The following is a 17,172-nucleotide window of genomic DNA, read 5'->3' on the forward strand; positions in this document are numbered from 1 at the left end:
AATAACAATAATAATATCTATAAATTAAAAACATTTAAAACGTAATAAATGCGTACATTAATAAACAATTCTGAACGTAATTAATAATCGTACACTATTCACTTACATCATGCCCAAAATAATATTTTAGCTTTACTTTTCGAGAAAAAAAAGAATAGTAAGTTATTTATTTGTATTATCTCCTGACAAAAAAGAAAAAGGCTTTTAACTCTAGCTGAAAGACGCGCACTATTGCGCATGTCCTCCCTCCTCCTCGCCGTCCTCCTCGTGCACGCGCACGCGAAGTTTCAGCTGTAGTTTTTGGCCTGAAAGAGGCAAACCAGCAGCAATGTTTGTGTGTCAGGTGTTTAAACGGGCGTGAATCACACACACAACGCTGCAGGAATTCAGCTGTGTTTACGGCTCGAAAGGTGAGTTAGCAACCAGTTTACGAGCTGTCCGGCCAATTCTGTCAAAAACACTGATGATAAAACAAAACAACGAGGAATGAAACCGGAGATTAGCATAAACAAGCCTCCATGAGCACGTAAATAGTTGTGAAGTTGTGTAAAAGTTGGTATTTTACTACAACAATGTATGCTTAAATGTTATATGTTAGGTTAATGTTTGTTCTCAGTTATCTGTCAACTTCTATTACGCTTATAGTAGTGTAAAATTGGCTTCTATTGTTATTGTACATGCATTATATTACTTAACTAGCCAATACGTTATTCCTTACTAAACTTATGCTATTCTCTTTTGCTTTTATCTTACAGGCTTAATGGCGCTTTAGAGGAAGTAAAAGGGATAGTATGTGTCCAACTGCTAACAGTTAATGCAGGTGGTTTGTCAACAGCTTGCCTTTAGACAAGCACTTTAATCACATTTATGGTAACATTTGCCAGTAATGCTATACTGAAGCTAGAACTGAACTCTTAATGTGTTTCATCATAAGCTATGCTTCAGGTATATAGTTAGTCAACAGGTTTATGTTGTTTCTAAAGAGGAGGAAAGTTTCCCATCATCAGCTATTATGGCAAGTGTCCTTGCATCAAAAATGGGGCTCATATCCCTCCGGAGGAAACAAGCCAAAAACTTCAATGTCACAATTGTTACAATGGATGCTGACTTGGAGTTTAGCTGTGAGGTAAGTAGCAAGCATTTTGCATGAGTGTGATGTTTGTATAAAGGCGTTGTTTTTAAGTGGTGAAGTTCCCTGAATTATGACAGAATTAAGTTTAAGCTGTCTCTGTAGAAGTGCATGTCATGTTAAATTATGGCAGTAAGCCTATTGCCTAACCAAACCTGTACTGTCAGTGAGCAATGCTTCTCATCAGTAACCAGAGGGCATGTAAGCTTATCTTAGGGAAGGCACCAGGCTGTCGACATTTTAACGTCCCGGCTTACTGTTGTTGTGCCCTTGAGCAAGTCACTCAACCTGACCTGTTTCTCCAGGGGAGCTGCGTCAAGACATCCCTGTCTGCTTTGGGGACTTTTGTTTCAATGGAGGGGCTGTTCTGTGCCCTCAAGGAATAGCTCTTCCCAAAAACATATATTCTGTCAATTACTCCCCTCATGTAATTATGATCCAGTATTAATTTATTTTTTCTGTGAATGCACAAGAATGTACAAGCTTCACATGCAGTAAAAGTGGAGGATGATGATTTATATTACGATTTATGATTTATATGTGATTTATATCCTTTTGACTTGTGCACTATATTCCAATTCTTCTAAAGCCGCACAAAAAAATCCATTCAGTTACTCATTCAAACTCATTTTCAAACAATTTACCCTGTAAACCCTGACTTTTGACATTTGTTTTTTACGTTTACTTTGATATTTGATAAAAAGGCCGTAGCTTGATGACGCCTTGATTTCGCAGAGCTTTTATTATGCCACAGATGGTGGTTTCCTCTTCTTCCACTCGTGTGTGTGGGGGGTAACACAGTGCTGTCTTATATTAGATACATTTGAGTGTGTTGAAAGTTATGTTATAAGGCTATATAATGCTGTGTGTTTGCTCTGCAGCTGCTACGAGACACTTGTTGCACACGGCAGTAAACAAGATCGATATTAGGCATGGTAAAACATGGTACAATGAAAAAAATTTGTTATTCTACTTGTTCAAATTGCTTACTTAAAATGACCTAAAGCAACACAATTGCTATACATTTTGTCCAAACTTAATTTTATTGTGTTCAATCCACTTAAATATAAGTCAAATTGAAGTCAAACTTAATCCGTTTGTGTTGTTACTAGGGATGGGCAACAGTGGTCGGGTACTCAAACGTGACAGCGACGATCGATCATGAAAACGATGATCGCCCTGACTTAAAAAAATGATATTTGTAAACTTCTTGGATTGGTTATTGCTAGGGCTGTAACGATATGCGATATATAATCGAAATCGCAATATGCAGGTCCACGAACCAGTATCGCGATGTGTGAAGGCAGAATCGCGACACACCCCTTCCAACTCCCAGAATTATCCTTGCTGTCCAGGACCAACTTTTAAGTCAGCAGTATGGCAACATTTCGCCGGTGAAGAACAAGGATGGCAATCGTGTAGTTGACAAGACCCACACAATTTGCCGTAAGTGTTTTGAGAAGCTTCCCCAACCGGCCGGCAACACAACCAACATGCAGATGCCGGAGACACACTGCAAGCGTGGTGTGAGCGTTTCGTTTCTGGTGCGTGTCAGCCGCGGGGCGGCTGCGTGGCGTTTTCTCTTTCTTTGCACACCAGAAGCGTGTCTGACACAGCGCTTCTGCTGGTATTGATGTACAGGATGTAAATATATATTGCCTATTGATACCGCAAAGAAAACGTCGGCAGTAGCCTATTGACTACACAGATATATGGTATTGACGGCAAAATAGGCTACAGAATATTTTGTTCTGCATTGATAGGTTTAATATTTCAAAATCGATAATTATGTTGTTTCTTATTATTAAAATTAGGCCTATATCTGCATTTATGTTAACCTACAGACATTCGAACATGAAAATGTCATTTATTAATATGCATTCGTGTCAAAATGACATATAAACATCTTTTCCTATTCTATTTTGCCTGCAAACGCTTTCAACACGCTCGCGTGTCGAGTTAAAAATAGGCATATCTTCTTTTTGAAGCATGCAATGCATTTTCCGTGCGTGTCACGCAGGCATTATGCAAACTCTAACCGGTTAACATGAGAGCTCGAGCCCCGTTATGCATTACCGAGCCGGGCGCATTTCTCTCAAAATGTGCTACCAAAACTTCTGGAGAAGAAAAAGGCTAAGGTGTTGGAAGGGTTGAGTACTGCTGAATCCATCACAATCACCACCAATAGCAACCCCGCCCAAACACGCACTAGAGAGCCAGAGAGAGTAAGCCTCAGTTACCTCAGTGCTAAAAAACATTAACCATTTTTCTTTGTAAATGTAAGATTGATTGAAGAAGAATTTTCAAAATGCTCGAATCATCTCCACTATGGACTTTAGTTCTGTTCGTTTTTTAACAGTATTTTATTACAAAGAAAACAGAAGTGTTATAGCTTTGGTTATATAGTTTAATTTACTTAGGTATTTTGTTAATAATTTGCATAGTTAATATTGTTATTTGGTGTTCAGTTTATACAGATTTTTCAAATGTTATTTAATAAATTAAATTTTTCCCCCTCAAAATATCTTTTGAACTGTTTTGTTTTCCCCCATATCGAGGTTTGTATCGTAGCGTGGGTCAAAAATCGTGATACGAACCGAATTGTGGGTTTGGTGTATCGTTACAACCCTAGTTATTGCGGCATTTTGGCCGGTAACTGAGGTCTGATTGGTTAACATTAGACAGCACGCCTTCCAGACCGCGAAATAAAGTGAAACTGAAGTGCGCAGTAATGCCAGAAGCACTGTGAATGATCATGAAATACAGTGCAAGATGTGCGGCAGCAATCTGTCACATACACAGCATTATAATGAGAACACGATTGTCATATTATGTTGTATTCTCTGTGCTTTAGTTCTCTGTGTATGAGCGCACGCTGTTAAAGAAAATTTGATTGATTCAGTGTGATTGATAGGGTGTGGCTAGGAGGTTGCTAAGGTATTGTGGGTTGTTGCTAGGCAGTTGCTAAGGTATTCTGGGTGGTTGCTAGGTGGTTGCTAGGGTGTTCTGGGTGGTTACTTGGGCTTTGGTAGGTGATTGCTAAGGTGTTCTGGGTGGTTGCTAGGCAGTTGATATGGTGTTCTGGGTGATTGATAGGCAGTTGCTAGGGTGTTGTAAGTGGTTGCTATGGCGTCGCTATGTGGTTGCTATGGCGTTGCTATGTGGTTACTAGGGTACTCTGTTTGGTTGCTATGGAGTGGCTTGGCAGCATCCCATAATAATACTCTAAAAGCTCATCGCCAGTATGAATGATATAAACCAACCCCCATTCTTCTATGACATTCAGAAGATGAGATATCCCTTGTGGATTTTGGTTGCTAGGGCGCTTGATAATGGTTGCTAGGGCGTGACTAGGAAGTGTTGAAGGTGATTTGTGATTGGCTTTTGATGTCCTGAGTCAAACAAACCCACCATCATGTTTCTATGACACTCCTATCTAGGCATGTGCCGATATCAATTTTTCATGTTGCGATTAATTGCTGAAGTTTTATCACGGTATACGATATTATCACGATATTGAAATAAGTTGCAAAAAAAAGTGTTGCCATAGCATAACAGCTTTAAGAACTATTTTTGTAATAACAAAAATAACAATGTTTTAATACAATAATGCACCAAAAATATATACAGCTCTGGAAAAAAAATTAAGAGACCACTCATTCAGAAATCAATGCTAAGTGGTCTCTTGATTTTTTCAGAGCTGTAAAAGTACAATTTTCAAACAGATTAAAGTGCAAAAGAATGAGGCTATAAAGAACAACAGGTAGGCTAACAAATTACAATAAGGTCTCATTATTTAATGCATTAACTAAGATTGAGCAATAGCTACATTTGGTACAGAAAGTATAATGTTTTTGGTAATGTTAGTTAAGAAATACTGATCATTGTTAGTTTTATCTTAGGTCCATTAAAAAAGTTATTTTGATTTTTGATTTTAATGTTATTAAACAGTAACTAAGAAATTAACATTACTTAGAATAATTAATTCTTTATAAGTATTTTTCATTGTCAGTTTGGTAATAATGAATTAACATGTTAACTAATGAAGTCGTATGTCTCAATGTTTTACTGAACAATAACAAATAATTAGAACAGTTCTAATCATTAGGGCATGTTGTAGTCCAGATTAAAACATAAAAATGTTTAAGCTTGAAAATAAATAGCCTATTAAGTCTTTAAGTATTAAGTATTTGGTGCTGTGATGAACAACATTGAGATTACAAAAAAAGAACGCTGTTTTAAAAACTACACGCGGTTTCTTTTGTTTGCGGGGGTTTCCGGGGTAACCGCTGCATTCTGCAGTTCATCAGCGCCCTCTGCTGTCACTGAGCGGCACTTCAGCAGCGCGTATCCTTCACTCGTTCATGTGCTTCTTATTTACACCTGAGCACGTGTCCCTTTGACGCAGAATACAGCGGTGTTGAGCATTTATATGGTTGATGGGCAAAGTATTCTTGAGTGCATTATAAAAAATTGATTAATTGTTAATAAATTATTATTTACGATATTTTAAAGTGCCCATGTCGATAACAATATTGTGCATATTCATTATCGTGATAAATCGCATTATCGAAAATCGGCACATGTCTACTCCTATCCAAAGATATCACTTTGATCTCTTTCAATGGGATCGGTTGCTAGGGAGCTCTAAACGGTTGCTAGGGTGTGGCTTAATAGCGTCACAATGACCCTGAGATAGTGTTTGGTTGCCTAAATAAATTGAGCCCACCCCCTTGTCTCTGTGACACTGTGAGCCAGAGCTATGGTCAATACAAAATCCCTATGCAATTTACCATTGTAGAAGAAACACATGTGTAGGAGCCAAAATAAGATGTTCTTGTGTTGACCACAGAGTGGCGCTGTTGGTACACTATTGCTGTATATAGGTGTGCTTCCTTTATGATGGAAGCCAGGTGTTTTGACCCGGAAGGGCAAAAAGGTTTTGACCGCAATAGCGGGGAACATTTAAGGACACTCTTTTCTATTAAATGAACTGTACACAATGAGAGTAATTGACGGTGTTTGGAGTTGGCGAGCCACAATAAAGCGGTGATCGGATGCAAAGAAAGAATGGCTTTTCTTGTGTTTATGGATGAACTAGAAACAACGTAACGCGAGTCAACCTAGTTTCTCCGGGACCAAAACACCTCAGTAGCTTGTATTAGATTTAGCTTCTACAATCAAGTCAAAACCTTGGCTCTGTGGAACTTTTGTTTGGAACTTCGGTACGTTTGAATGCATCAAAGCTGAAGGAGGACGCTGCAGCCTGCATTAACGGGAGTCGCTGGATTTGTTTATGCCAAAGAGTGCTTCTGCGGTTTGTCATCAGTAGCCTATAATGAACGTCGCGGGACTGGAAAATCTACAACAATCTGAAGAACAACAACAACAGATCATCTAATGGCGCCCAACGCACTGAGGTATGTGTAGCGCTACACTGGTTTATGGCCATTTAGTTGTGTGCACACGTAATTAAAATGAATTAAATGGTCTGATCGCCGACGCGCACTCGAACAACGAACTATAATGAACTAAAAATAGACTTCCTTATGGAAACACGCAACGCAACATCGGATGCACTTGTGGGGTCTGGTATGTCAGCTGTTAAATCAAATAGTGTGGTTAGTAATGTGGAAGTACAAACTGAAAAACGTGTGGTTAAGCTTTCATATAAAGCATTAGCTGACAAATTGGATAAGTTGCAAGCTGTCAGAAAAGCCAAAGTGAATAAGGCAGATAATATAAGAAAATCCTTGCAAGAGTTAATTCAAAAGGGTGACAAATTACAGGTACAAGGTGCACTGGCAGAGCTCAGTGAGGTATGTGATAGTGCAAATAGCATCCATGAGTCTGTATTGCGTTTATTGCCACCTGAACAAAGGGAAGAACAAGAAACGTGGTTTAAAGCAAAAACTATGTTTAATGATGAATGCATTGTTGATGCAAATCAATGGGTTTTGTGTAATGAAGGTAATGTGTCTGCAAGAGAATGTGATGTTATTGATGATGGTATTAATCCAAATGACAGTGTGTCCAATGTAGAAAGTAAACGTTCTAAAGGCAGTATGAGCAGTAGTAGAATCAGCACTGCATCCTCTGCAAGGATAAAGGCAGAAGCAGATAGAGCTGCACTTGTTGCTCGTGCTGCAGCTTTAAAGGACAGGCATGCTCTTGAGGAGCAGGAGCAGCAGCTACGGAGGAAAAGGGAGCAGCTCGATCTGGATGCTGAATTGGCTGCAACTACTGCTAAACTGGCTGTTCTAGAAGCTTTTGAACGTTCTTCAGGATCGGCAAGTGTCACAAATTCCCAGTTGGAAAAGGAAGGAAGGAAAAGGAAATCTGACAATGAATTAAATCCTATGGCAACAGAATATGAACCTGGACCAGGAAAAACTGTTCAAAAAAGTGTTTGTTCATTACCATCTGACAGATTTGTTGATGTGCGACCTAAGATAATGGAGAGTCGGTTTAACATTGCTACAAGCCAACAGTATGCTGTTAACAAACAACGACAGACAATTGCTGCACAGGGAACATCACAGCATCCAACTTCTCAATTAACGGACAGGAGGTCTGTGTACTATGATGCCACTGGTCAGAATGATGCCACGCCTGATGGTATACTTAACATCATGCATAAGCAAAATGAGATCACAACTGCCTTGCTTCAACATCAGCGTTCAATGTCATTGCCACCCAGAGATATTCCCATATTTGATGGAGATTCACTGCAATACAGAACATTTATAAAGGCTTTTGAACAAGGTGTGGAAGCTAAGGCCAGTAAGGCAGATTGTTTATACTATTTAGAACAATTTACCCGTGGGCAGCCACGAGATCTGGTGCGTAGTTGCCAACACATGGCTCCTGAGCGTGGCTATACAGTAGCAAAGAATCTTCTACAGGAACACTTTGGTAATGAATATAAAATTGCTACTGCTTATATTGAAAAGGCTCTGGCCTGGAACCCTGTTAAATCGGAGGATGTGAAATCTCTGCAAGCTTATGCTTTGTTTTTGCGTGGCTGTTGCAACGTAATGGGCGAGCTCCGGCACATGCAAGAAATGGATATGCCTGTAAACATGAGAAGTGTTATTTCCAAATTGCCTTTCAAGCTAAGGGATCAGTGGAGAGTAACAGCTTATGACATAATGGAAACCTGTAAGCGTCGAGCTTGTTTTGTTGACCTGGTCACATTCATAGAACGTCATGTCCGAATCCTTTCTGATCCCTTGTTTGGTGATATTCAGGAGTCATCCTTTGGTGTCACTGGAACAAAGACATTTACAAGATTTAAGCCACAGCCCAAGGAAAGAATGAAGGGAAATACCTTTGCCATTACAGTAGCAAACATAGACTCACCTTCAGGATCTGGGAGTTTAAGATCAGACCCAGGGAAGGCTGACAAGGATGATTGCCTATGCTGTTCTAATACTCACTCATTGGAGGAATGTGAACAGTTCAATTCAAAGAAGCATAAGGAAAAGATAGATTTTCTAAGGGAGAAAGGAGTTTGCTTTGCATGCTTGTGTATTGGGCACATAAGCAAGCATTGTAAAGAGCGTCTGAATTGCAACGTTTGTCATCAAAGTCATCCGACAGTACTTCATATCAAAAAGCAATCAGCAGCTGTAAAACAGTCGTCATGTGACAAGTTAGTTTCTTCCAAAACATGTGGGCATACAGGGGTCGGTAAGGACCGATGTGCATTGTCTATTCTCCCTGTACAAGTTAAATCCATTAAAGGAAACAAGGTCATAAAAACATATGCATTCTTGGATCCAGGTAGTTCAGCTACGTTCTGCTCTGAACAACTTATGCAGAAGCTGAATATTTCAGGTAAACAGGTCACATTTCTGCTCAGTACAATGGGACAACAAGCCATAGTTCCAGCTCATTCCTTGACTGGTTTGGAAGTATCCAGTCTGGATTATAATAACTTTTATCAGCTTCCTGAGGTCCTCACACAGCAGAAAATGCCAGTTAGTACTGACAACCTGATAACATCTGAGGATTTGGCTAAGTTTCCATACCTATCAAAGGTGCACATCCCAAACATCAAAGCAAATGTCGATTTGCTGATTGGTACTAATGCTCCCAAGATATTGGAACCTTGGGAGATTGTCAACAGCTGTGGGACTGGCCCATATGCTGTTAGGACAGTGTTGGGATGGGTCGTTAATGGTCCACTGAATGGAAACAGTGGTGCATTTGGAGTGGAGATCCCTACTGCTACAGTGAATCATATTGCTGTGTGCAGATTGGAGGAAATGTTAATGAATCAGTACAATCATGACTTTAATGAAAGCACTGTGAAGAAGGAAATGTCCAGGGAGGATATCAGGTTCATGGAAATCATGGAGCAGTCAGCGGTACTTCAAGATGGGAAATATTGTTTGAAATTGCCCTTTAAGACAAAGGAAGTATATCTGCCTAACAACTTTGCTGTGGCAAAGCAACGGGTCCTTGGTTTGAAGAAAAGGTTTCTCAACAACCATGATTTTCAACAGGAGTACACAAGATACATGAATGATGTCATCAGTAGGGGCTATGCAGAACAAGTACCTCAAGAACAGCTGCACGTTGAGAATGGAAAGGTATGGTACATTCCTCATCATGATGTCCATCATCCAAGGAAAGGATCTATTCGTGTTGTGTTCGATTGTGGAGCCACATATCAAGGGACATCTTTGAATAATAAGCTCCTACAGGGTCCTAACCTTACAAGCTCTTTGCTTGGGGTTCTTACTCGCTTCAGACAAGAACCCGTGGCCTTTATGGGTGACATTCAAGCTATGTTCCATCAAGTGAAGGTAGCTGAAGAAGACAGAAATTTTCTTCGCTTTCTCTGGTGGCCAGATGGAAACATTTCTGAGAGACTTGTGGAATATAAGATGACTGTACATTTGTTTGGTGCAGTTTCCTCTCCGAGCTGTGCAAGTTACGCACTGAGGAAAACTGCTGATGATAATCAGTTTACGTTTCCAGCTCATGTGATTCATTCTGTATATCAAAATTTCTACGTGGATGATTGCTTGCAGAGTTCAGCTACTGAAGAGGAAGCTATAAAGACGATGAAGGCTCTCATTGCTCTGTGTCAGAAAGGGGGATTCATTTTGGAAAAATGGATCAGCAATAGTCGTGTTGTATTGCAAACAGTTTCAGTAGATCAAAGGGCCAAAAACTTGAAGGAGTTAGATTTAGACAGAGATAAACTTCCACTCGAAAGAGCATTGGGCCTACAATGGTGTGTGGAAACGGACTCTTTCAAGTTCAAATTGGAGGTAAAACAGCAGTCTTTTACCAGACGTGGCATGCTCTCAATCACCAGTTCTGTGTATGATCCCCTAGGGTTCTTGTCTCCAGTTATGTTGTCTGCTAAGATGTTGCAACAAGAACTCTGCAGGAGAAATTGTAGATGGGATGATGTAATACCACAAGACATATTATGCCAGTGGAAGAGATGGTTGGAAGATCTGGAGTCGTTAGCTGCATTCACTGTGGACAGGTGTATTAAGCCTGGTGATTTTGGAGAGCCTAGGCATGTTCAACTACACCATTTTGCTGATGCCAGTATGAATGGCTATGGCACAGTAACATACATCAGAATGCTAAATCATGAGAAACATATTCACATTTCCTTTCTACTTGGTAAAGCTAGAGTGACACCATTGAAGGCCGTAACCATTCCCCGTTTGGAGTTGACAGCAGCTGTGCTTGCTACCAAAGTAGATGCAATGTTGAAAGAGGAATTGAAAATCCAGTTGGAAGATTCAATCTTCTGGACTGATAGTACAGCAGTACTAAAGTATCTTAACAACGAAGACAAGCGTTTTCATACATTCGTAGCTAACAGAATTGCAACCATTAGAGAAACTGTTGAACCCTCACAATGGAGATATGTCAGTTCTAAGGACAATCCAGCTGATGACGCTTCAAGAGGAATGAAGACTGGAGACTTTCTGAAGAACAGCAGGTGGCTTAAAGGTCCAGCCTTTTTGTGGTTGAATGAGGAGTATTGGCCTATGGACAAACTAAATATCTCAGTAGATTCTGATGACGCAGAGGTTAAGCGAGAAATAACAGTAAACGCCATTAATGTAAAGGAAGTGTCTAATCCCACTGACCAACTAATTAATTACTTTTCTGAGTGGAGGAGGCTTAAAGTAGCGGTGGCCTGGTTTCTCAAGTTGAAAATGATCTTGTTGGAAAGAATTTGCTTACAAAGGAAGCAGAAAGCTACAAATGCTGATTATCCAAAGAACAATCAGAATAGTGGTGTACAGTCTAAGGAATCAAGAGTTACAGCAACGCCTAAGAGTCTTGTTCTGACACTAGATGATCTATTGGGAGCAGAGGAAGCCATCATTCGATATAGCCAGCAAAAGAAATTCAGTGAGGAAATTTCAGCTCTTTCATCTGGGAAAAGGTCAGTGAATCGGCAAAGTACAATTTATCGTTTGGATCCTTTTTTGGACGAGGGACTGTTAAGAGTAGGAGGAAGACTGAGTAGAGCCGCGATGCCTGAAGAGGTCAAGCATCCGCTTATACTTGGTAAAGATCAGCATATTTCTATGCTTATTCTGAAACATGTACATGCAAGTCTGGGTCATGGTGGACGAAGCCATACGCTATCCACAGTTAGGAGGAAATTTTGGATTACTAATTCCCACTCAGCTGTCCGGAAGATCATTTCTGGGTGTGGCTTTTGTAGACGTCATAATAGTAGAACAGCTGAACAAAAAATGGCAGATCTTCCAAAGGAGAGGATCCTTCCTGATCTACCACCATTTACCAACACCGGAGTAGATTACTTCGGACCAGTGGAAGTAAAGAAAGGAAGAGGAACTTGTAAAAGATATGGTGTGGTATTCACCTGTATGGCAAGTAGGGCAATACATCTTGAGGTAGCAAGTTCACTGGAAACAGATGCATGTATTAATGCGCTACGACGTTTCATTAGTAGAAGAGGACAAGTGGAACATTTAAGATCAGATAATGGTACCAACTTTGTTGGAGCACAAAGAGAACTGAAGGAGGCTCTTGCTACGTTAAATCATGATCAAATTCAAGGAGAATTGGCACAGATTGGAATTCGTTGGAGCTTTAATCCACCAGCAGGTTCACACCATGGTGGTATATGGGAAAGAATGATACGCTCTGTAAAAAAGGTTCTCCGCTCTGTTCTACATCAACAAATGTTAGATGATGATGGACTTCACACGGTTTTCTGTGAAGTAGAATCAATCTTGAATGATCGACCAATTACTAAGTTATCAGACGATCCTAATGATCTAGAGCCTCTGACGCCCAATCATCTTCTTCTCTTAAAAGGGAAACCAGCTTTACCACCTGGTGTGTTTGAACCTCATGACCAGTATATGAGACGACGATGGAGACAGGTGCAATACCTTTCAGATTTGTTCTGGAAAAGATGGCTACGGGAGTACCTGCCTTTGCTTCAAGAGAGGCAAAAGTGGAATCTAAAGAAAAGGAGTTTACTTGTTGGAGACATTGTGGCGATTATGGACTCATCAGCTTCTCGTGGTTCCTGGGCTCTGGGCAAGGTCATAGAGGTTTTTTCAGATAAACATGGTTTGGTGCGTTCTGTGAGGTTGCAGACTAAAGCCAGCATCATTGAACGACCAATAACAAAACTTTGTCTACTACATGAAGTTTAAATAACATTGCTTTGACTGGGTGTATGGTAATGTCTTTGGCTCCTTTTTTATTGTATTTGAATTGTTATGTTTGTTTATCATTAACAATTAGGGGTCGGTATGTAGGAGCCAAAATAAGATGTTCTTGTGTTGACCACAGAGTGGCGCTGTTGGTACACTATTGCTGTATATAGGTGTGCTTCCTTTATGATGGAAGCCAGGTGTTTTGACCCGGAAGGGCAAAAAGGTTTTGACCGCAATAGCGGGGAACATTTAAGGACACTCTTTTCTATTAAATGAACTGTACACAATGAGAGTAATTGACGGTGTTTGGAGTTGGCGAGCCACAATAAAGCGGTGATCGGATGCAAAGAAAGAATGGCTTTTCTTGTGTTTATGGATGAACTAGAAACAACGTAACGCGAGTCAACCTAGTTTCTCCGGGACCAAAACACCTCAGTAGCTTGTATTAGATTTAGCTTCTACAACATGCGTTTGATGGGACAACCCTCCCCATTACAAGTCAATGGGGCAATTTTTCAAATTTTGGGGAGCTCTAGTGCCGAGATGTATGTCCTGAGAGATCATGTCAGACTCTTCAAATTTAGTGTAATTTATGAGTGTCTACGAAATCCTTGCTCAGAGTTATTAGTGGGCAAAGTTTTGCTTTGGATCACGTGTCAAACTGCTTTAACAACTCATTGATCGATTCACTGATTCATGGCCGTTTGGACCTTTATTTGAGGTTTGAAAACAAACGCGGAAGAGAAGACAATGCTGAATAAAGTCGTAGTTTTTGTGATTTTTGGACCAAAATGTATTTTTGATGCTTCAAGAGATTGTAATTAACCAACTGATGTCACTTTATTTAATTTAATTGGGGATTTAATTACTGAAATCTGGCAACCACACGAACGCGCGGATGATCTGAAAACACCAATAAACAAGTAAGCTGCATTTTATCAATCTCCATTTGAGATGTTCTGCTTAAAGTGTCATTCAGTCCGTCTGTGTTCTGTCAGGACTCACGAGCTGAACAGATAAACTGCTGTGAGCTGCTGAAATAATCCAATCAGAGCAGAGCTCAACATTAATAAACATGACTCTTCCAAATAAGCCAAAAAACAGAGCATTACATCCTAGGGACAATTTATAGTGTTGTAAATGGATCTGTAAAACTGTATCTGGACAATTTTTGCCCTTAAATAAGCCACATACCCTCTATGTAGATATCAGAACAATTTAACATATTGTTTCAGATCATTCTAGGGCACCTTTAAGGTGGAGATTATCCTTGTACAACTACTTAAAGGTCCCGTTCTTCGCGATTCCATCTTTCAAACTTTAGTTAGTGTGTAATGTTGCTGTTAGAGCATAAATAATACCTGTAAAATTATAAAGCTCAAAGTTCAATGTCAAGCAAGATATTTTATTTAACAGAAGTTCCCTTTCAAAGCCTACAGCGAACGGCCGGTTTGGACTACAGCAGGAAGTGCAGGGATTTAATGACGTCACTAGAACCGTTTGTTGACTAACCCTCCGCCCACAAGAACACGCAGAATAGGGGGCGTGGTCTTGTTGCTCTCCCACGTGGAGAAGAGCGCGCATTCAGTGCTTGCATCTCCCCGTTATGGTAAGAGGCGGGACCTTTCCGGGCAAAGTGCGCTAAGCTGTTGTCCAATCACAACACTGGAAGCGCTGGCCCAATCAGAACTCATTATGTGTTTCTGAAGGAGGGACTTCATAGAACAAGGAAATCATCAGGCCGTTTTTAGGACAGAGGAAACAGCGCTGTACAGATAAGTAAACTGTGTGAAAAATACTGTTTTTTTACACGCGAAACATGAACTCATGTTATATTGCACACTGTAAACATAATCAAAGCTTCGAAAACACGCGAAGAACGGGACCTTCAAATTAGGTTGTTCCATCTACACACAAAGCTATAGTAATATAGTGCACATGTTATATAAACCATTTTATTGTACTTTTTGGAGCATGGCTGCATAAAACACTTCACTTTTCTTGTGGGGAAAACAAAGGCATGGATATCCTTAAGGAGATTATACATCCTTTTTTTTTTTGTGAAACTAATATTTCTTTAAAAATAATCCCCAAAAGTTTAAAAAAAAACAACTCATTACTGGCTGACTGGAAAAACTAAAACAAATATACAAAGCAAGCAGCATCCCGTATCGCAGTAATCATTCCCACATATAAAGGTAGTTTCTACAAACTGTGAATCCGGTGGGAGTTCTTTAGGCATACAGAGGGCTTCTCTGTGGAGCTGCACTTCATTTGCACATAGCAGCCACTGAGTTTCTTGCAGGAAGATGCCCTATTTTTACACAAGACATCACAAGAGAGTGTTTTTGAATTAAGGGAAAACAGATGGTGGCAAGAGAACAGCATGACAGACGAGGACCATGAGTTAATGTCCCATGAGGCACCATGGTCTCACTTTACAAGACCCTGTGCCTGTGTTTGCCTGTCTCTCACTCTGTTTTGATCTTTCACACTCATTAACAGTGTTTCCTTTGGTGGAAATGTGGTTCTGAGGGATCATGGTTCATGGTTTTTATATACTGATAATAAGGTGGCATATATGTACATTTTCATAAGACACATTTTTAGTCATATCGATCTTGATAAATATTACAGGTTCAAGCTATTTCTACAGCATCTGTGGCATACTGTCGATTACCACAAACAATACTTCTGATTCGCCCTTCAGTGGGTAAAAAAAAAAATCTTGTAACGGGAGTCTGTGATTGAAGGGTTTAAAAGCAGAAATATGCATAGTTTTATAGTAATTATTTTGAACAAAAAATTATTTGAGGTGTGAAACTGTCTGAATCCTTTTTGCATTTGGAATAGTGTTTTATGCAGATTAACATTATTTTTTATTGACGGCATTCATGCTTGTTTCTTCTGGGTAACTTAATCCTGACAGAAATGACCCTTTACATTACCCTTATATTGACATGGTAAGCAATTCTGTCATATTAATATTATGTTATATAAGGTTTCAAAACCGGTCCTTGCTCCATAGACTTACATTATAAGTGCAATACTGTAGATATAAACAAACTATTTTTATAAACTGTGGGGTGAATTAAAGCTATTTTCTGTGGTAATCATCAAGATGCAAGAAATTCAGAGCTTTAATAGTAATAGTTCAACTATAATATTCCTTTTAAAGGTAAAAAGCATAAATAAGATGAAAATTTAGACATTTAGGCCCATTGCATCTGATTTCAGCAAAATTGAGTCTATTTTGGTGCATCTTTGTATTTCACAAGCAACACCACTTGGTGGCAGCATGGATTTAGAAAACAATCCATCTCTCTCTCTTTTTATTTTATTTCCCATCATTGATAGCTGATATTTATTAGCCCAGCACTGTAGTCATCTACAGGGTTTGCTAAACCACAGTTCATGATGTTTATTTTTTATTTAGTAATATATATTATTTCATAGTGACAGGAAAATTCCCCCCAAAAAGTTATGAATAACATAGCCAGAATCCTTCTGAGGGAACTAGAGGAAAAGACATAAAGAAGATTGTCACCTGAAATAGGCCTACATATTTTCTAGTCGATATTCAAAATTCTTTCTCTTTATTTTTATATGTGCTGTAAGCTGATATTTAGTTTAAGTAATCTCTGTGTGCTACCGGACTGGTATCACGCGTACTATTATTGACCTCATCCGTGCCGAATAACAAGAAAGACAGTCTTGGTGTAGTTCAGTCAATATAATCTGATTTGAGGTAATAGCCTGGGGCTCAATATTGGATAAAGTCCCTTTGACTTTGAGGTTACTGCTTTTGTTGTTTCTTTCTTGTGCTGTTACTTTTTTTTGTTTTGTTTTGTTTCTTCCCAAAAAGCCCCATACATTCTCTGCTGAATATGTAGGACAGTGAGTGAACACCTTTCTACACAGACACACCTCATTTCTCCCTGAATGGCTGCACCAGCTGACGGTCGTCCTTGAAGGCAGCCCGTCAGCTTTCTAGAGGGGAAGCATCAGCATATTTAATTGCTTGGACTCTGTATGGCAGCATATTGTGATATGTTCTTCTCATACATAAACATTAGGCAAGATGAAACCGCACCTTGAAAAGCACCTGTCCCTGTTATGCTAATACAGTTTGCAGTGTTGATGATGTTTGCTAGACTGTGGAAGTTGTCAGTATTTATAACGGCAAGTTTCAGTCCTCTGTCATAAACTTTAATCATTCAAGGTGGCAAAAGTGGAAAGTATATTGTTCGCCAGACACTAACATCTACCTCAGCTGGGCCCAGATGATGCCGAAACGTACTAATGACAAGTCTAATCGAGCACAGATGCTTACACAAGAGAGTTATTCTCACAAGATAC

The 17,172-nt window shown here is 39.6% G+C and overlaps 1 protein-coding gene across 1 annotated transcript in view; it reads left to right on the forward strand.

The window, feature by feature from the left end:
* The first annotated feature begins 252 nt into the window (after window positions 1-252).
* Window positions 253-17,172, forward strand: part of nf2a (NF2, moesin-ezrin-radixin like (MERLIN) tumor suppressor a) — a 53,728-nt gene continuing 36,808 nt past the window's right edge. Inside the window, exons 1-3 of the mRNA XM_067439511.1 lie at window positions 253-410; window positions 756-870; window positions 984-1,126. Coding sequence (XP_067295612.1) covers window positions 1,013-1,126 — 114 coding nt within the window. The 5' untranslated portion in view covers window positions 253-410; window positions 756-870; window positions 984-1,012. The remainder of the gene's footprint in view (window positions 411-755; window positions 871-983; window positions 1,127-17,172) is intronic.

The sequence above is a fragment of the Pseudorasbora parva genome, chromosome 3 (assembly GCF_024679245.1).
Source record: "Pseudorasbora parva isolate DD20220531a chromosome 3, ASM2467924v1, whole genome shotgun sequence".
Lineage (NCBI taxonomy): Eukaryota > Metazoa > Chordata > Actinopteri > Cypriniformes > Gobionidae > Pseudorasbora > Pseudorasbora parva.